The sequence below is a fragment of the Rhinopithecus roxellana genome, chromosome 9 (genome assembly GCF_007565055.1).
Source record: "Rhinopithecus roxellana isolate Shanxi Qingling chromosome 9, ASM756505v1, whole genome shotgun sequence".
NCBI classification, from domain to species: Eukaryota; Metazoa; Chordata; class Mammalia; order Primates; family Cercopithecidae; genus Rhinopithecus; species Rhinopithecus roxellana.
In genome coordinates this window covers 13,174,940-13,197,587 of record NC_044557.1, presented here as the reverse complement: position 1 = coordinate 13,197,587, position 22,648 = coordinate 13,174,940, and the positions used below count along the sequence as shown (strand labels likewise).

At 35.0% G+C, this 22,648-nt stretch overlaps 1 protein-coding gene across 4 annotated transcripts in view; it reads left to right on the top strand.

Annotated features, from left to right (window-relative positions):
* SNTG1 (syntrophin gamma 1) overlaps positions 1–22,648 on the top strand; it is a 929,093-nt gene that overhangs the window by 661,509 nt on the left and 244,936 nt on the right. For all 4 annotated transcript variants that reach the window (XM_030938149.1, XM_030938152.1, XM_030938151.1 and 1 more), the window contains one exon: positions 9,892–10,021. In XM_030938149.1, the coding sequence (XP_030794009.1) occupies positions 9,892–10,021 (130 nt within the window). The remainder of the gene's footprint in view (positions 1–9,891; positions 10,022–22,648) is intronic.

Below are 22,648 nucleotides of genomic sequence, written 5' to 3'. Positions count from 1 at the left end.
TAGCCCAGACTAATATCCCAGTGCATTTCTCCAGAGTCTTCTTCCAGCAGTTTCATAGTTTCAGGCCTTTGATTTAAGTATTTAATCCATTTGATTTTATTTTTCTGTATGGTGAGGGATAGGGCTCTAGTTTCATTCTTCTGCATATGGATCTTCAGTTTTCCCAGGAACATTTATTGAAGAGACTGCCCTTTCTCCAATCTTGCCACCTTTGTTGAATCTGAGTTGGCTGTAAATGAGAGAATTGATTTCTGGGTTCTCTATTCTGCTCCGTTGGTCTATGTGTCTGTTTTGTTGTTGCTGCTGTTGTTGTTGTTGTTTTCTCCCACAAGATAATTTCCTGGAGATTCTTCCAAGTAGTTTTATTTTTTCAGTTGTTCATTCATTTCATTTCTGAGTGATATCCTATGGTATAGATGTAGTACATTTAAAAAATTCAACCTTGGCAAAACATCTAGGTTGCTTCCAGTTTTTGACTGTTCTAAATAAGGATGCTATGAATATTTGTATATAGATCTTTTGGGAGCATACATTTCCATTTCTTCCGATAAATGCTAAAAAGTGCAATGAATGGGTTATATATAATAGTATTTTAGTCTTTTAAGAAGCAGTCAAATTACTCTCTAGAGTGATTGTCCAATTTTACACTCCCACCAACAATGTAGGAATGATTGTTTCTCCACATCTCTGACAACATTTAGTGTTGTTGCTTTACTGAACCACTTTAATGGGTATGTAGTGACATGTCCCAGTGGCCATGATTTGTATATTATAATGACATTGAGCATCTTTTTATGTACTTACTCACCATCAGTATTTCTTTCTTGCTGAAGAGTCTGTTTATGTCTTTTGCCCATTTTGAAACTGATTTGTTAGATTTTATACTGTTGAGATGTACATGTATCTCAAAGTCCTTTTGCTCAACACATGAATTTTTGTGCTGTTTTATTTCCTTACCTCTTGTAATAATTAGAGATGTTTATTATTTAATACTGCCTCTATTCAATTTTCATATATTTGTCTTTTTGTTATTGTTTAAGTTATTGCCTAAACATTATCATATATATAGAGCCTTATATGTATAACTATTACAGTTTAACACAATATCAATTTCAGAAACTGTTGGAACTTTAAGACACTTTAATTCTTTTTTTTTTTCTGTTTGAGCATATATTTGATATACTTAAAAAATGTAAGTTAGATACTTCAAAATATATTATTGCTTTCATGTAACTATTCAAACATATTCTACTTTTAATCTTTCTTCTCATTTCTTTCTTTTGGTTCTATTTTCTTTCTGCCTTAAGAGCTCTCTTAATGTTTCTATTAAGAGAATGCATATTTTTTAACAGTGTACATTTATTTTCTTTTTTATTTTAAAAAATGCAGTTACATTATTTGAAGACATTTAGCTAGAGAAATTTCTGACAAGAAAGGAATTGTCTGAATGGGTCCAGATGACTCCTTACATTTTCATTTTTATGGCATTCAGCACATCAACAGCTTCATCAGCTGAATTAATTATACTCAATACACATGACAGCAATAAGCAGTTACAAACATAGCACTATTCAGAATGGATTTCATAGAGATTCACATTCAAGAGCTAATTTATTGTTTACTCATTCACTCAATCAATATTGATTTAATATCTGTAAGTGGGAGACATTGCGTTTGATTCTTTCTCTGAAAAAGCTCACAGACTAGTAGTAGTAGATTCAGTGAGGGATCAGTGGGCAAGAAAAGATAAATAAGTGATTTACACTAGATTCATAGATGAATAATATACTATTGCATATATATGTACATGTATATATGAATGTAATATATGTATACTACACTTCTTTAGCCTTTCATCCACTGATAGACACTTAGGTTGATTTAACATTTTGACTATTATGAATAGCGCTGCCCATGATTACAAATAAATAAAATCATTTAGCTTGGCTCAAACTTAGGATATTATTTCTTGGTGGCTTTTTTGCCATAGCTCATGATTTTAACTTCAGTGATATAATACCTGTCATATTTAATTGCCATCAAGTTGTGTTACAATCATGTACTACTATATATATATAAATTAAAGCATGACATTTTTATCATGTTTTGATATTTTTGTCAGTCATGATATTTTTATCAGTGATATTTTATTATGATATTTTATCAATCACGATATTTTTATCAGTAATAACACAGTTTACATTTAACATAATGTAATGACCCTGATTCAGATATAAATATCTGCTTTAAATTTTGAAGTATGTTATAATATGGCAATGTCAAGGGTATTAGAATAAGAGTTAAAGATTATCAAAACTGGCTGTTCTTTTAATCTCTTCAAGCTTTATTTTATTTTATTTTATTTTATTTTATTTTATTTATTTATTTTTTTTTGAGACGGAGTCTTGCTCTGTCGCCTGGGCTGGAGTGCAGTGGCCGGATCTCAGCTCACTGCAAGCTCTGCCCGCGAGTTTTCGCCATTCTCCTGCCTCAGCCTCCGGAGTAGCTGGGACTACAGGCGCCCGCCACCTCGCCCGGCTAGTTTTTTTTTTATTTTTAGTAGAGACGGGGTTTCACCGTGTTAGCCAGGATGGTCTCGATCTCCTGACCTCGTGATCCGCCCGTCTCGGCCTCCCAAAGTGCTGGGATTACAGGCTTGAGCCACTGCGCCCTGCCTCTTTATTTTATTTATGTGCAAAATGAGCATATAAATATGTGCACGTCAGTTTATATAATATTATATACATATTATATATATATATATTTGAATTTGAGAGTATAATTTTGAGGAGTACTCTCAGTGTTTAGCATACTTTATGACTGAAAGTACTCAACAAATATTTATTAAATGAATGTTAATGAAAAGCTTTCATGTCTTAGTTTTTTCCTTAGGTAGAATTATCATCTACTGCATGCTTTTTAAGCACTATGAAAATCAATAGTATTGAAAGTAGGCTTTTGGACTTTAAAAGTTCTCAAATGACAGTAGAATTTCTAGTTTTCTCCCAGAGTGCGCACACTGTTTACCTTGAGATGAAGACGTTTCAGATGGTGACAGGTTTGACACTGGTGGATGAAATTTAGTATCTAAACACTAGGCAAGTTTAGTGGTTATAAAAATTGTGCTTTTAATAACACAACAATCTTAGCAAATGGGTTTCTAACAATAAAGCCAAATATGTATCTGGCTTATAGTAAATACTGAATTCATGGCTGTTCATTGAAGGAGGGGAAGCTTCAGGAATGTATATTTTAGGGGATCTGAGGAGGAAGCACAATCAGTGAATGTGTGAAACAGAAAAAAAGTAGATAGGCATTAAAAAAAACTATGACATAAGGATGTCATAGAAGCTATTTCAATCAGGTTTTTAAGGAGAAGAAACAGTTGATAGTAGCAACTACAGAAAAGAAATACTGAAAGAACTGAAGAACAGTGATTAATTTGGGAGTGACTTTGGGTAGAATAATTGTAGAAGCTAATTGATAAAAAAATAGTTTATAGGAAGAAATAATGACAGTAGAGAAAGGAGCATAATGTGTAAGAGTATATTCATAAAAATGTGATGAGGGAGAAAGGGGAATATAACATTTAAGCATTCCATGGCGTGCGTTACTAATTGAGAAGGAAGACTCACTTTTTTTTTTTTGAAACAGAGTCTCACTCTGTCACCCAGGCTGGAGTGCAGTGGCGCTATTTCCGCTCACTGCAACCTCTGCCTCCCGGGTTTAAGCGATTCTCCTGTCTCAGCCTCCTGAATAGCTGGGATTACAGGCTCCCACAACCATACCCAGCTAATTTCTGTATTTTTTATTAGAGATGGGTTTTTGCCATGTTGGCCAGGCTGGTCTCAAACTCATGACCTCAAGTGATCTGCCTGCCTAGGCATCCCAAAGTTCTGGGATTACAGGCATGAGCCACCGTGCCTTGCAGAGAAGGAAGACTCAATGGCAAATGTGCTCATAAACAGAAACAGCACCCACGTCTGATGCGGCAGTTGCCCTTCAGTTTCATCATCCTGATGTGGCATGTGGTTCTCAAAAGTGGATACAGAAGTTGGACTGATTGCATTCCACTTCACAGATTGGTCAGGAGGTCCACAAGGACTGGTCTCTATGTAACTCAGGAACAATAAATAATGTTTAGAAAACATCAACTAAATACCATTAAGGCCCTCTCCATAAGTCATGCAAATATTCCTTCCTCTGGCATAAACCTCTTCACTTGTTCTTACACAATTATGTAGGGGATTAAAAAAGAAGCTATCATAATCCCCTTAAAATATATAACTCTCTTTGGAAAAGTCCACACTTCCTTCGAAAAATTCTAGATCAATTTTGTATAGTTCTTACAATCTAGGGCAAATTATCTTGCCAAAGAGTCATTATTTGTTTCATTTTTTTCCAATTTATTATAACACACTTAATGATATGAGTCTATTAATTAATAGTAATTTTAATTTTGCCATAGTCAGAGGAGAACAGTATTCCAGGGTGCTTGAATATCTCTGGGAAACTGAAAAAAAAAAAAAAAAAAAAAAAAAAAAAAAAAAAAAAAAAAAAGAAATAATCCTTGAAGAAGTATATGTATTCTGTTAGGCTTTAGTCACAGAATAAAAAATTACATTTGATCAAATGATAGAATATGTATTTTTGAAGCCCATAAATTTTAACCAAATATAGGTTAAAGGTATATAATGTAGTGCTTCTGCTGATGTGATGAGATATTCAAAATTTGCATGAGAATGCCTTCTGCTTCAAATGCCCTAGAAATGGCAGAATTCAGGAATAGAAGGACAGAGAAATTATGGAAGAGCTGTTATGTGACTAGGATTATCCAGGAAGATATAAATAAAATGACGTTCAGGTAAGCATCTGCATATGTAATACCTGCTCCCACGAGGGGAAAAAGGTAGCAAAGTCGATAAGAGCAACTAAGGATCTTGGGGTCCCAGAGATCAATTGTACTGCGGCTTCTTTGCACAATTTATTACTTTTGGTAGGGAATCCTGCCATGCCAGGAAGAAAAGGATATTCATTTAGTTAAATTGGAGTTATTGAGGGCTGGGAAGTAGTAAGATTAGAGTGACTGGAGGTCACAGTGCTAGGAAATTCTAAAGTGAAAAATTAACACATAATTTGCATGGATGAACAGGAAGCTCAGTCTAGGCAATGCAGCTAGATCCTGAATAGATATATGAACTAGGGTAATTGGAAGGGCTAAGAAAGATCAGAAAAATATTAGGGTAATTTGGTGGTGATGGAAACGAAGAGGTTATAGTTAAAGAACAGAAATGTGAGAATTCAAGTCTGACAGTGGAGCTGTCTTGGACAACACTAGATATCACGTTAGCAAAAGCAGTGGATTGTGAAAGTAAAATGGAGATGGACTTGTTTGTTTTTGTTCCTTACTTACAGATTAAAGTCTCCGAGCACTGTGCTAATGCTATGAGAGGTATAAAATAGCATATATGGCTTTTCCTTCTAGGAGCTAGCAGCTTAGTAAGATCAAACAGGATTTAGCAGTTACACAAACATGTTTAATACCACAGAGAACAAATGTTGCAATAAAGGAATCAGGAAGTCTAGGGGCACTAAAGTGGAAGAGATTCATTCCAAATACAAGGGTTATAGAAAATATCATGGAATAGATGGCACCTGAGTTAACTTCTTAAAATTTGAAATGGATTTTGACAGGCACAACTGGTATTTTTAACAGTATTTTTCAGTTCTTAAGAAGTCCAGTCTATAGCCTTCAAAATACAGCCTGAGGTGTGCAGAATATGTGTTGCCTTCTTCATTTCACGACTAGAGGAACTGCGGGTCAGAGAGTTTCCTGGTGTTAACTGACTTGCAAGGACCTTGGAGATGTTGAAGGAGCATAGATGGGCATTTCACACAAAGAGTACCAGGGAGAAAGACACTGTTGCATAAAGTGCAGGACTTCTTTAGGGAATGATGAGTTATGTGGTTTCAACTCATGAAACATCTAGTGAATTTAAGGTCTGGAAAATAAGTCACAAAAAATAACTTGAAAAAGCTCCTGATGTACCTAAACAGCTTAGGTTTTGTGCCTGAAAAATTAAAGAGAAGACACAGCAGTGAACTAAGGTAGTGCACACAGGGAAGAAACAACTCAGGCCTGCTGTGTGTGGATTACACTCAATAAGACAGAGTAAAATGCTACAATCACAAACCCGAGGGGCCTCTTCTTATTTCTTCCTTTCCTTGAATAGCATCCTCCCACCAATTAAGTGATAACGAAATCAAGTAAATGAGTCAATGTTCCGTCTTCACACGGGGACACTCTGTGAGACTGATTTTTCTCATAGTTCCTTTTGTGTATTGCAATACCCTTCTCACATCCCTCAAACTTCATTCTCACTTTTTTTCCATATCCTTCACCCCACAGAGAGATACTTCTAAAATATAAGCGTGACCCTTTTCCTCCAGTGTTTTAATGTCTCCACTGGCCCCCTACCCCTCAGGATCAAGTTGCAGCAAGATATATGAATTATCACTGATTTTGCCTTGTCTAATCACCAACTTCATGAGATCCACACACAATGTGCCAGACAATCCATATTTCTCTGGATATACTATGCTTTTCATACTTTGAGCATTTTCTTTTGGATTCATTATCTCCTCTTTAAAAGTTTTGCTTTCCCTTACCTGCCCCAGCCAAGCCATTCCACTGCTTAGCCCAACATGGTGGAGTAGTTTTGATTCTACTCACTCCTTCATAATTCATTTAAAAAAGCAGTTATTGAATCACATCATTTCTAATGCCTTTAAGGGGGAAATTATACATAGAACTTCAACTATATGTGAAAGTACTGAGATCTTTGTTAAATCTGTAAATCGTTCTCATTTTTTAGGGGAAATTCAGGCACAACTAAGTGAACTAAGTTGCTTCATCTTCACTCTCACTAATATAGGTTTATTTCAGTTTCATATCACCTCAAGTTTTACCAGTGATAGTCCTTCCCTCACTGGTCTAACAAAGCCACACAAATCTAGCCATTGTGGTCCTCTATGTGGAGTTCTGCAGTGGTTCCTTGCAGACTTTAAGCCCACCTCTTTCTGAGTCTGCCTGTTTTTCCATGGTGAGCTCCCAGAACTCATGCTCATTCCAGCCACTCCAAACTTTCACATTTTAGTCTCTGTGGCATAAAAGTACATGTCCTCTTGTGGGGTAAAATCAACAATGAATCAAAACAGGAATCACAAACTGTATTAATTAGAAATGATGTATATTTATTTGATCGCTTATGTTAGGTTGAAAATTATTCATGAATTTGTATAGTGAGCAGTATACTTTTCATTCAAGGAAGACTAAATTTGTATTTTAAATGAATAAACCTACTTTGAAATTGAGCAATATTTGAAGATACTTTTTACTACCGGAAGAGTTACCAAGAATCTTTAGAAAACTGTATAAATGGACAGTGGAAAAATAAGCCTGAACAAAAAACTTCAGACTAACTCTTCAGTGATGTAATTTGTGTGTGTGTGTGTGTGTGCATATATATATATATAAATATAACTAAGACTAAGACACATAATTTTGCCTGGGTATCCATAAGGTTACTGTTAATGCTGTAAAAGTTTAATGTCTCACAATGCTAAATTAATGGATAATGGAGTCTATTGATTCCATAATAAATATTAACTCTTATTGTTTATCTAGAATTACATTTTCTAAAAGCTACAAATAAAAACAAAAGCACTGCAGTTTTTCCCTAGTGCTTGATGAGACAATAATTCTATGTGGGTACGTTTTCTTTTAACACTGAAATATTGCAATCAAGACCATATTGATGGATTATTCAGGGGAATATCATACATAGAACTTCATCCGTATATTAAAGTATTTAGATCCACCAATTATTCAGAAAATACTTGTTAAATCTGTACAGTAAATTCTTCTCATTTTAGATGAAATTGAGGCACAACTAAGTGAGCTAGTTTACTAACAACCTTCTTTACTTAGTAATAGAGGCCCCAGATAACTGTAATTTGTATGATCAACTTATTCTATCAGTGGTCACATGTAATCAAATAAACTGTTCAAGTGTTTCACTTATGTTTATAAAACAGTTTCCATATTTGAAAAGTTGAAACAGAATGTAAAAATTGATATGTATTAACTTACAAGTCTAGTTTCATAAAAGATCAGCCCCTCAATTATTCTATGTAGGAACTATGTAGCATCCATAATTACATAGATTGAAGATTTGATCTAAGTGTACTGACTTTTATTAGCTAAAAATATCTAGCTACTATTATTCATTTAAAGCAGAAAAGACAAATATGATCAAGATATGCTTTAATTTATGGTACATGAAGCAATGGTTACAACCAGTGAGCAGAAAGAAATATGTATTACTAAACTTCAATTATTTCTCATTTTCTATGGATGGTTAAACTTCTGTCTGAATACTTTCAGCATCTTACTTGCTGTTAAACATCAGAATGAAAGCTAAAAATATCGTGTGAAATTATAACATTATTTTCATTCAATGTGTTCACTGTCACAAAATCAAACTAACTTTATTTCAAAGAGATGGACAATAGTTATACTTCTGAAATTCTTTTAATGTATTTTTAAAAGAAAACAAAAACGTATATCTGAGCACAACCCTGTTTTCATTATAAAGTGCTGTGCCCAAAATATGAGAACCAGTTTCTCTAAAAATATTGACAATTTGAACCCTCAGAGTCGTGGATGCCCAAGGCCTTACCATGTGCCCAGTTCTGAGACAGGAAGGTAGAGTGGCATAGACCTAGCAGGATACCTAAGCCAGACATGCTCTATCGGATTTTCTTTGTTTGGGGACTAAACTCATGTTTTATATCCACAAATGTCTAGTAGAAGAGCCAGGAAAGGTGTTTGTTTGGAGAAAACATATAAATTTATACATTTTACATAGCATTTTGAATACTGAATTGCAGAAGTTTTCTATTCATAATTGACTGGAATTGAAATATAGTTTGTGTATCATGTTGCACAATGAAGTAATTCTTAAGCATGAGACTTTGGCTGGCTTCCATCTATTTTGGGATTTTATATATTCCTGTCCATTAAGTTTATACCTAAATATTAAAATATCTGGAAGTAAGGAAGTCGTTGAAACTATAGGGCACACTTTTAAATTCAATAGCACTTTTGTGAACAGTTTTAAAAAGCATCATTTAATTGTCTATGACAACAAAAACAAAAGTCAGTAATATACTTTCAGATTGCTTAGACTGATCATAACATTTTAAGAAAAAAGTTTAATGTTAGTGAAATTTGCAGCATCCATGCAAATGGAGAGCATGATCATTTAGACCTGGAAAGGAGGTATGAATCTCTTGTTCCAAATCATCTTTAAGAAGATGAACAGACTTAGAATGAGGGTGGAGAACAATGGACAAAGTGCTGCCACTCATGTTATCAAGTGACTTTTTAATGTCACGCTGGATGTTTTATTGCCTGTGTTTGCGATCTTTCTAAGTCAGAAAATGCATTGACAAATGTTAAGAGGAGACAAAGGTAGCCTAAATAATAAGTAAACTATGCATAATATTATAGCAAACTGGGAAAAGAATGCATCTAAAATTTCTTAGCTTCTCTTTCATTTACATATTGTATGTTTTAGAAGTCAAAGTTTCTCCATAGTTACCTGAATCTAAAGATGCTTCCTTCTAAATCAAAATTGTATGTCATTTGGGTCTATCTTCAGTGTTTCATTTAAAACAGAGATGTTTATAAAGTCAGATAAACAAATATGAATTTGGAGGCTGATATTTATATTGTTTGAAAGATAAGCTTTTCAACAGATACTATTATGAGTTGCAAATAGATCAATGACAGTATATTTTGATCTGATTTGTTCTGAACATCTGCAGGCAGAATGCCTTTCAAGTCATTGCTGTGGATGGGGTCTGCAGTGGGATTATTCAGTGCCTCTCTGCTGAAGACTGCGTTGACTGGCTACAAGCAATAGCAACTAATATTTCAAATCTCACAAAGCACAATGTAAGTGACGATTCAAGGAATACCTAGCCAGGGTTTATCAGGCTTTATAAAATCCTTCAATTATGTATGTAACTTCACATCAATTGTTTAATGTTCTTCTCAGAATGAGACATTCATTATGAAAGCATTTTGGAATACTTATTGAAATAAAATTGAGAGTTCTAGCCCAATTTATGGTTCAATAATTTGCATAGATTTCCATTAATAAGCATCATAAATCCCTATATTACTTTAGCAAATGAAAACAAGTAGTTAGCATATAATCGCTAAATATATTTAAGTAAAATCATTCTGGACTAGTATAATACTGGAATTCAAGACCTGCATTATTGGTTTACCTTTAGTGATCTTAGAATTACAGTTAGGAAGGTTTGAGGAGTAGTAGGCTAGGATGAAAGAGTTAGCATAGAGACTGAAGGAAACAGAAGAGTCAAGATTGCTGTTATCTCACGTTAGGTAGAGCCTGGTCTGTGTTATTAGAAATGGCTTCTCTGCATTTTCTCTCTTTCTACTACAACCGTTTCTTCCTTCCACATTCCTGTGTCTCTTTATTGTAGCTATCTTCGCATTATTTTAACTCTTTAATAACCTAAACAATTCTTTCTCCCTATTATTAATACTTCTATGAGAAATATAGTCTAACAAAATATACAAAACCATAAATCTCACCTTACTGAATATCAATCTAGGTATCATTAATAATAATTGTTTTAGAAAATGTACTTGCCATCATCCATACCCTTGTGTTAATTCTCTCCTCAGTCCACAATTGTTCATGCCATGTTGAGGCATTTCAGAAGTCCTAAGGGAGATCGGGAGTCTAATATGCAAATGGTCAAGCAAAAATACATAACTCTGTCACCAGCATGTGAACACACAAAATTGTTCTTATGTAAATTACCCTTCAGATCCAAGTATCCTTACACAGAGTAGACTTTGCTTTGAAACATAAGAAGGGATTGTGGCGACTATACCTTTCTAAAACGACAGGAGGACCACTAGCCAATAAAGGCAACTGTCTTGTTTCCAGTCTATGGCTATTTCAAACAATGCCATCATAATGGCCATGCATACGGTGATGGGATGCTCTGGGAGTAGGGTTGACAGTCATAGGATATGTGCATGGTCAGTTTTATCATGCCACGCTAAGTGTTTTCCAATTGGCTGTGTAGTTTACTCCTCACTCTTGGTGGATGATATGTCTCTTTCTGTAGATAATTTTCAAAACTCTGGGTCACCCTGCCTTTTGAATTTTTGGTTATTTGATACATGTGGAAATGCGCTTCCAGTGTGAATAAAAACATTTTCTTTTTTTCTTTTTGGTGATTCCATGATAGGTGCAAATATGCAAAGCCTTACCCAGGGTCATCCCTCAACAAGGAGGCTAGACATGGGTGTGCCTAGCTTGGGCAAGAGTGAACGCTCACTCCCAGCCCACCTTGCTAATCCAGTGTTGTCACCATATTAGAGTTGAGGTTGCACAAGAGGGCATAGGTTTCAGAATGACTGAAAAACAAAGAAAAAAAATGGAAAAGAAATGGAGTGTTTCTCTAGGGACTGTCTCCTCTCCTTCGACTGACTTACATGGATATTTCTAGAGTTAAAAACAGAAAAATACCGCATGAGGCTAGAGAATTTATTACAGAAATGATTAGTTTCTTAAAAACAAGTTATGAACTTATATTTGTGAGACAAATGTTTTTGAAAGAACACAATGTTAAACTTTAAATCCAAAGGTTTTTTCTTTTTTTTTTTTTTTTCTTTACCTAGATCCAAATTTGCATTGACCTAAAATCTTGGGAATACTGTCATGTTGTATTTCTTCAAATGGTCTATTCAGTTAGAATGTTGTGCTTCAGCTGACAAGCATTTGAAAAGTCAATGCTTTAGTTAAAAGCAACAGCAACAACAAAACAGTGAAGATGCAAATGTCTCTACCCTCTGTAAGCCTAAGGAGGGACAAGCCACAATTGACTGCTTGCTTGTCATCCTTGTATTAAGTGCTCACCATCTTACTTAGGAAAGCAAATGATTCCCCTATACTATTGTTTTAACTGTTGGGAGATCCGTATGTTTGTTGAATATTAAAAGTTATGTATTTCTTCTTTCACCTCCTGTTTCTATATTCTAATTACATGTTCTTTTGTTCTTGTAATCAGTTTCCATTCAAAAGCATTAGGTTACAATGTATTCTGATATGGAAAGTACTACATAAACGTTGAAAAGTTATCAGGCATAGCAATAAAAAATGTGAAAGTCACATTGACTTTGGAGAAGGCACAATGCATTGATGAAACAATGTGGTTGATTAACATAAAGAAATAAATTAGGCAGAAAGAGTAGCTAGGAAAACTTTTGATTAGGATAGTTAGATATCAGTTCTACTTCTCTTATTTGTTTTTAATTCTAAAGATATACTGGAAATAATACCTTATGGAAAGATGTAGAACTTTTTCTTTCTTTGCCAATATTCTGAGAGTATATGCTTGTGTAAGTCTGACTTGAATAGTTTGTTAATAATAGGTGCAGAAATAAAAATATTGTGATAAAATATTTAAAGAAATTCCACTCAAGAGATTATCAGGCATAAAATAAAACTGAAAAAAGGATTAAAATGCATATAAAATAATAAGTTTGACAGTTTAAAAATTGTGCTATTGAAATAAGACATACATATGTATATAAACTTTTTAATAATGAATCACATTTTGTTGTAAACTAATTGGAGAACAGACAGGGGAAGGATAAAAGAGAGCAAAAACAAAAAAAAACAAAAAACAACCTGTGTTAGAATAATTAGATCAATGTACCGATCATTTTCTTTTCTCTTTGCTCACTAGTTTCTAAAAGTAACCTCATGAGACTGGGATTTGCATACCCAGTTTTTAAAAATTCTATATAATTATAGTTACTATCTGAAAAAATTATTCTTCCAGAAATAATTGATCATAATGGTTAAAAAATACCTAGACACACACTGACAATGTAAAATTGTATTTTATCACTATTCAGAGTGGCTCCAAAGTATTTGCAATAGTTGTTAATATTTGATATTTAGTGAATGATGTCTAGTAGAAAGAGGGTGAAGGCTTTAGGGACTTGTCTTAAGCTGTATTGGCACAGGTTTCAACTCATTTTATTCAAATTCTATGCTTTCACATTGGAAAGCAAAGCATGGCAGAGGCTATGCTGTTGTGGGGTGGGTGGGGTTCAGTTCATTTCTTAACCAGGTCTCAAATAATGAGCATTTGCTATTATTTTAGATGAGCATTCACTCCCAGCATCTATTATTTTAGGTAAAGTGGACTTGAGTAGATTCTAAAATGTAAAATTTATAAATTGTAAGAAAGATTAATTGATTCCAACTAATAATTTACCAATTTTTTTCATTCATTATTTCACCAGCTATAGGAACAAGTATTAGCAGAAAGTTATCAATTTTTATTTCCATGATTACTTCATATTAAATAATTGAAGACTTTAAAATATGCAATGTTGTAATAGGGTGAAGTTTTTGGGAACCTTGGAAATAAGTAAATATATTTGGCATAATATATAAGGGATATGAATCATCAGACTTTGATGGGTAGGTTAGTAAGATGCTCCCCCATGATTTTCACTTCCTGATATTTATATCCTTATGGGATCACCTTCCATGTCCGTTGGCTGCATAGTGAGCTCTGAAGCAGACACTTCTCTTACAAGACTTCAGATGAGATAGCAGATGACCCTTGAGAGCCTTTTGAGAAATCCAGTACATGCTAACACACACTAATCACATGCTGAGGGCTCAGCACACGCCAGTCACCTCAGGGATCAACACACAAAGATGTACCAACCAGAGGCCCATGCCAGCTGTTCCCTACCCTGCACTCCATCTCACACCACACAAGCACAGGCTTTACAGACAAGTTATTTACTTCTTATTATAACCTTGGACCCTTTCTGCCCTGGAAAGTGAGGATGGGCAAGAAGGCTGGGTTAGCATGCACCACCACTTCTTTGAGGGCCGATCTCTCCAACAGCATCAGGTCGATGGGGGCAGGGGTAGAGGTTAGAGAGTAGGGGAGAAAGTCAAAAACAAAAAACAAAAACAAAACAGGGGATGAAGACTCAGCTATGCCACATGTGGACTCTTGACATACAGAGATTATAGGATAATAAATATTTGGTTAAAGTCACAAAGTTTTGGGATATTCTGTTACACAGCAATAGGGAACTGTATTAGTTTCCTAAAATTCCAAACTTTCGTAAAACAATTTCAAAGCAAATTACCACAAACTTGGTTACTTAAAACAACAGAAATTCATTTTCTCACAATTCTGTGGCCTATTTGTCTGAAATCAGAGGTCAGCAGGATACATCCCTCTGGACTCTATAGTGGAGAAGCCTTGTTTTCTCCCAGTCTCTGGTGGCTGCCAGCATTCCCTGGCTCACAGCCACATCAGACAGACCTGTGCTTCTGTGGTTACATTGCTTCTTTCTCTGTGTGTCACTTATGAGAACACTTGTCATTGGTCCCAGGGCCCACTCACATATTCCAGCCTGACTTCAAGATCTTTAACTGAAGTAGATCTGCAAGGATCCTTTATCCAGTTCTAGGTTTTTGATGTGGATATTTTGGGAGGAGCATTTTTGGCCTACCACAAGAACTATCCAGCAGGTGAACAGCATGATTAGATTTACGCAGTTCTGTCTGATTTTTGTGCAATGTCTATGGTAGCAGTTCAGTTTCAAAGCTTTTGCTTCGCCCTTTGGGTGTTCCACACATGCATTGCTTGGGGTGGACCCAGAGCTTCTTGCAGTTCACACATAAAATTGGGATATCACTTCCTTCCCTTTCCTCCTAGGTGGGAGTTCCCCACTCTCACTGGATCCCAGCATCACTCTCTTTGGTCTTCTGTCCAGAAATCCAAGACTTTTCTCAGAGTTTAGTTTCCTGTAGTGATGCACATTTCCTCATGACTGGAGAAAACAGCATGAGAAAAGGAGAGAAGAAGAATGGGGATCCCTCATGCCACAGAAACTAATTTTTCCAGATCCTTTAGATCGAGGGTGGATTTTCCCTCCAGGTTTCCAACTGGCCCAGCTGCCCCAGGCTCCATGGCAGCAGCTGCATGGCCAGCGGGCCTTAGAGTCAGCTCAGGAGCCAAAACAAAGGAACAGTTACAGAGATGTCTTCCACAGCTGCTGGCTCACAGGGGCCTCTTCCCAGGTCTCTGATCAGTAGGAAACGCTCTCTCAGAGTTTTTGTTTGTTGTCCATGACTTAATTTGTCTTGACTTCAAGTCCATGCTGGGAAATAAAGGAAGCGAGAAAAAGAAAGGGAAAACAAACTAAAAATAGGAAACTCCTGGTTGCCTTATTAGTCATTATTCAATTTTTACTTCTTTCTACAAAGTTCTTGCTATTATTTATTATACAATATTCTCAGATAGTTGTCTTTTGCATTTTATCTAGCGTATTGAGGTATGATCGGTGGGAGAGATGGCTGCAGTGGTTTTATTCCTTCTTGGCTCTAACTGGAAGCAATAGATACTTTTAATAGAAAACAAAATGTAAGAAAGAAAACAACCACATGATATTTGTAGAGTACTTGGAAGAAAATAACTGCTACCTGAGTTTGTTGTACCTTGGAAATATTTTTTAGAAGTCCTGATAAAATAAATTTATTTTCAGAGGAATATAAAAATAAAGAAAATTCAACAGAACAAAGATTTACTAAAAGACATATTCAAGGTACTTTTAATTTTTTTGTATTTTTTATTTATTCAACAAATATTTATTGAATACTTGACTATGATGGGTCAGATTCTGTGTTCTATTTTTTTATTTCTTTTGTTTTCAACTTTTATTTTAGAAACAGGAAGTTCATGTGTAGGTTTGTTACAAAGGTGTATTTTGTGATGCTGAGATTTAGAGTATAACTGAAGCCATCAACCAGGTAGTGAGCAAAGTAAAGGGTACTATTTCAGGCAAAGAAAAATCATGCCAGATAGAGGCTTGGCGATGTGAGAAGGAGTAAATAGTACAGGAGAAAATAAATATGTAGATGAATCTAGATGAAGATTGTTTGTATTAACATGCCAAACTTTCTTGTGGTGTTTAGATAAATTAACAGAATTATAATATATTACAAAAGCAATATCAAAAATATCCACAAAGCAAATGTAATTAATATTAAACTTTGTTATGTCAAAATGAATTGTGTGTTTCCTAGAGGAAGCCCTAACTAAATTGCCAGAATGTGTATCTTCTAAATTAACAAAGGAATAAGTGAAAAAATAATGCTAATATGTACTAAAAAAAGTTCACAAAAAAATAAAAAACAGAAAGCAAACTAGAGTAGGTTGAACCAATAGTAAGCATACAGTAAGATATCCGAATATAAGATATATTTTTTACAAGAGGATGTCTACAAATATTGGAAGATTGAAGGTGAAAATTTAGAAAAATACAGTGCACCTGAAAAAAGAAGCAACTTGGAAAGGATTCCCTATTTAATAAATGGTTCTGGGAGAACTGGCTATCCATTTCTGGAAACTGAAACTTCCTTACCCCTTATACAAAAATTAACTCAAGATAGATTAAAGACTTAAATGTAAAACTCAAACTAAAATCCCTAAAAGAAAATCTAGGCAATACTTTTCCGGACATAGACATGGACAAAGATTTCATGACAAAAACGCCAGAAGCAATTGCAACAAAAGCAAAAATTGACAAATGGAATTTAATTAAAATAAAGAGTTTCTGCATGGCAAAAGAAACTATCTTCAACGTGAACAGACAACCTACAGAATGGGAGAAATCTTTTGCTGTCTATCCATCTGACAAAGGCCTAATATTCAGAGCCTACAAGTAACTTAAACAAATTTACAAGAAAAAATAAAAATAAAAAGTGAGCAAAGGACATGAACAGTATCTTCATAAAATAAGACATTCATGCAGTCAACAAACATGAATAAAAAATACTCAACATCACTGATCATTAGAGAAATGCAAATCAAAACAACAATGGGGTACCATCTCAGGCCAGTTAGAATGGTGATTATTGAAAAGTCAAGAAGCAACAGATGCTGGCAAAGTGGCAGAGAAAAAGGAATGCATCTATACTGTTGGTGGGAATATAAATTAGTTCAACTATTGTGGAAGACGGTGTGGTAATTCTTTAAAGATCTAGAAGCAGAAATACCATTTGATCCAGCAATCCCATTACTGGCTATGTATCCAAAGGAATATAACTCATTCTATTATAAAGACACATGCATGTGTATGTTCATTGCAGCACTATTCATGATAGCAAAGACATTGAATCAACCCAAATGCCCATCAATAGTAGATTAAATAAAGAAAACTTGGTACCTATATACCATGGAATGCTATACAGTCATAAAAAGGAATGAGACCATGTCCTTTGCAGGGACGTGGATGGAGCTGGAAGCTGTTGTCCTCTGGAAACTAACACAGGAACAGAAAATCAAACACCACATGTTCTTACTTATAAGCAGGAACTGTATGATAAGAACACATGGACACATGACGGGAACAACACACACTGGGGCTAGATGTCGTTGAGGGGAGGGAGAGCATCAAGAAGAACAGCTAATGGGTGTGGGGCTTAATACGTGTGTGAGGGGTTGATTGGGGCAGCAAACCACCATAGCACATATTTACCTGTGTAACAAAGCTGCACATCCTACACATGTCCCCCAGAACTTAAAATAAAATGTGACAAAATAAAGAAGGAAAACAAATAAATAAATAAATTGACATAATTTGAATATTTCTCTAAACGTTTAATAACTAAATGGATTTGAAGCTTTTACATTGAGATTATGACATTTTACGTAATGCTTCCACATAAGTTAATGATTTGGTTTGTTCTGTGTCCCCACCCAAATCTGGTGTGACATGATTGGATCATAGGAGTGTTTTCCCCCATGCTGTTCTCATGATAGCGAGTGAGTTCTCATGAGGGCTGATGGTTTTAAAAATGTGTGGCAGTTTCCCTTTGCTCTCTCTCCTGCCGCCTTGTGAAGAAGGTGCTTGCTTCTCCTTTGCCTTCCACCGTGATTGTAAGTTTCCTGAGGCCTCCCCAACCAGCCAAAACTATGAGTCAATTAAACCTTTTTCCTTTATAAATTACCCAGTGCCAGGTATTTCTTTACAGCAGTGTGAAAACAGACTAATACAGTTAATTTACAAATTAAATAAATGTGTTTTAAAAACCAGAAAGAAAGAAAAAATACAGTGCAAACCATAAAAGAAAGGTTTGTAGCTTTGTTAATATTAGGCAAAGCAAACTTCACAGCAAATATATTACTAAATATAGATATGGTCACTTTGTAATAATAAAAAAGTTTAATGCACTAGGAAACAAATGCAAACATAATGTCACATGGACTTAAATATATCTAGATGAAATTGAAAATGTAGACTGATGAGAAAGTAAAAATCAGAAAATCTCAGAACTAGAGACACAAAATGGTTAAGACCTGGCTATGAAGAAATTGAAAGTAAAATAATAGATTATGGAATCGGAAGAAGAAAATAAAATTCATGCTCAGCCTTTATTTTAGCCTATAGGAAGTCATTATCACATTATCAAGCAGACATTTCCCAATGAACTATTCATTCAGTACTAGGTGTCTAGAATGTCTTCCCAGCCTGAGCTGGAGATCAGAACTCACTTTAATTATCTCTCTTCTATAACCTTTCAGCTTTCCTCACTGTCATTCCTTAGGGTCAAAACGGTCCTGCAAAGATTTTAGCCATCCAACATCCATCTCATATACGTCCTTTAAATGCTACCTGACCAAAAAAAAAGATAACTGTGCAAACATTTTAAAGACTGCTAACATTTTCTAATTTATAAGTTACAATGCGTAACTGGAAAGCAATTTGAAAAAATGTTATTTTGTCAATAATTCAAAACTGACATTTTATCTTTGTTTCATTTTATAAGATTTAACTCTACCCATCTGTGGTAGGAGGAATAATACCCACACAAAGATGTCTTTGTCCTAACTCCCAGAACCTGTGAAAATTCCATGTCACATGGCAATGGAGGATTAAGGTTACAAATACCATTAACATTGCTAATCAGCTGGCCTTAAAATAGGGAGATTAGCCTAGATTATCCAAGCGGGTCTAGTGTGATTTTCTAACAGTGGAAGAAGTCAGAGTGAGAGAACAAGAGACAGCAGTGAAAGAAGAACTGAATCCAGTGTTTCTGTCTCTGAAGATGGAGAAGGGAACACAATTCAAAGAGAGCAGTCGTCCAATAGCAGTGAAAGGCTGCACTTCTACTCTAGATCCTCCAGAAAGCAGCACAGCCCTGCCAACACCTCAATTTCTCTCCTGTTTGATTCATTTAGGACTTACAACCTACTGAACAGTATGATAATATATAAATTTGTGGGTTTTTCTTAAACCACCTTAGTTTGTAGGAATTTGATATGACAATAATAGAAACTAATACAACATATCTTTATTCAGTTGCATGTTTTCACTTAATGTAAAGCTTACAGTTTAATTTGAAAATCATGCCTTTAACTCATGTCACACCTAGCTTTTTTCAGAATAACTGTAAAATATACTTGCATATGTTAGAAAACAAACTAACATTTACATTATTAATTATTCCCAGTGCAAATCAGCCTATAGAGTTCCTATATATTTAATTTTTAACCAACTGACATCACCAGAAAAACAATGATCAGAATTGTTGCATTCACGCAGTCTGAGCAAGGACTGTCTTTGGAATTGGGAAGCAGTGTTGGCTCTCAGTGCCTGGATAAGCATGGCTAGAAACTTTCAAATGTCACTGGAAACCAGGAGGGAGAAACCACACAAGACGAGAATAAGGAACTGCTGTCCCTGAGGAGCAGGCGTGACTGTTGAATTGTCAGGCAGTCACAACTGAGAAAGAAAGACGGCAACCGATCCCTGAGAGTGTCCTGTGAAGATGGGCCCTAGGAAGTGCTGGCTGGCTCAGGTCACACACTAACTACTGACTGTATCCTTGTATTTCCAGTACTTAACACAGCCCATACAGAACAAACAGGAAGTGAATGAATGAGTCTCTTATCAATCAACAGTTGTTTGAAGGAAACGTTGCTGAGAATGTAAAGAAAAACCAAGACAGAAGAGAGAAAAACACATTTAGCTGCAGTAAACACTGCAAGAAGAGATTCACATGTATTACTCCTTAAATTCTTACATCTTTCAAGGGGCCACTGTGCTTTAGAGTAGGGAAAAGTTGCTGCTGTCGTGAGGAAACAGAGGTGCTGTCCATAGTAGATGTTCCCTGTGTTTCTGGGTATAGTTCCTTTTGTCCATCATAAATCTCTATCTCTCATAATGAAGTGTCTGATAGACAAATTTTTAAAATAAATTTTCTTTCTATAACTCACTGAGTCACGTTCTAAGTGACAAGTATAGGAAATACAGTGTAGCAGAGCAATTGGAAATAAATGCTCTTTAAAGAATATATATCTAGTTGCAAATCAAGACAAATAGTTTTGAACACATGTAACATGTACAACAACTTGGAGTCTCCTAAGAATACATTGACTTGTGGTTTCCTAAAACCTTCTTACTGGAAGGGATCAGGAGATTATGTAGCCCCATTTCCTGCCCAGTTAGAAATCTCTCCTGAAAAGATTCTTTCAGACAGTTCTCTGCTGGAAATCTTTAAATGACCTAGAAAGTCATTGCTTCACCATATAGCAATTAAATTTTTGACAACTTAATATTAGGAAATACTTTTAATGAACAAAAATATCTCTTTCATAACTTTCATCCATTTGTACTAGTTCTGCTTTGAGAAAGACACATAATAATTCAACTTTCTCTTGGCAGTTCCTCCAACATACAAAGACAAGTGTCATATGTTGCAGTCTTTTTTTTTTTTTTTTAAATAGAATTATCACTGGCTCCTTTCTACTTCTCTCTGACATGTCATCTGAGACTTTCCCTGTCCTAGTCGTTGTCTCTGGATATAGAAGCTCTTTAGAATAGGTAGAGTAATAATATATTTAACTTTTTATTATTGTCATTGTCATGAACTCAAATATTTTTAAGATTCATTGCCAGGCGCGGTGGCTCCGACCTGTAATCTCAGCACTTTGGGAGGCCGAGGCGGGCAGATCACGAGGTCAGGAGATCGAGACCATCCTGGCTAATACAGTGAAACCCTGTCTCTACTAAACGTTCAAAGAATTAGCCTGGCATGGTGGTAGGCACCTGTAGTCCTAGCTACTTGGGAGGCTGAGACAGGAGAATGGTGTGAACCCAGGAGGCAAAGTTTGCAGTGAGCCGAGATCTCAACACCACTGCACTCCAGCCTGGGCGACAGAGTGAGACTCCATCTCAAAAAAAAAAAAAAAAAAAAAAAAAAAAAAAAAAAAAAAAATTCATTACATTCATTATGGTTTGATGTGTATTTACTGATTTCATATAATCAATATATAAACATATATAGCAAACACTCAATTACTTTATATTTTATTATAATGATCAATGAAAGCTCATATTTTCACATATTTTCACCATGATGTACTAATATTGTACATCATGGTGGCAATAGTGAATACAATCCAAATTTCGAATAGGTATTTTACACTTAGCTGGCTGCACAAATTACTAAATTCTCAAAGTGATGCAAGACAACCCCCCATATTAAACTATTTACACAAAAACTTAGCTTCTTAGTTTTTTACTTTTCAAATATTGAGATTTTAGTGGTGCTGCCTTCTTTCTTAGGTTACAATGATATTTAGAATATTTTATAGAAGTTTAAATACCATGATCTGTAAGTTTTTTTTAAAGGTTAGTAATCCATTAAACATTAACAGAAAGCTAATATTTGCCTTATATCTTTGAAAATACTGCCATACAATGAGAACTTCAAATGCAATATTGTGGATGTTACAATCTCCAATAAAATATGCTATTATTAAAAATGTCCATTATTTCTTAATCTTGTTTATTAATGTGTATAGCGATCTTCTTCCAGTGTTAAGAAAGGAAAGTGGAAAATATACAACTTTGGAGTGGACAAACCTAACAAACACAGTTAATAATGTTAACAAACGAAGTTAAACATATGTAACCTTGATATGATGTGATAAAAACGGCACTTTACCTCTGTGATGTTTGTCCCCAAATCCATAATCCTAGTCTCATCATGGAAAGGCAGTGGACAATCCCAACTGATGAACAGTCTACAAAATACCTGACCAGCACTCCTCAAGACTGACGATGTCTTCAAAAATAAGGAAAATTTGAACTGGTATAACCTAGAGATTCCTAAGGAGACCTGTTGACTAAATGTGTATCAGTCCAGATGGGATCCAGGAATAGCAAAAAAAAAAAAAAAAAAAAAAAAAAAAAGTTCGGTAAAACCTTTGGAAATCTGAAAAGAGTATGGACTTTGGTTAATGCTAGTGTATTCATATCCATTGTATTGTTAATCATAATAGATGTGTCATAGTTATGAAATATAAAATGCCAATAATAGGGGCAACTAGCTATGTGGTATATGGCAACTCTGTTCTATAATTGTATTTTTTTTTTTTGTAAATCCAAAACCATCCTGATATTAAAAACTTTACTTAAACATAT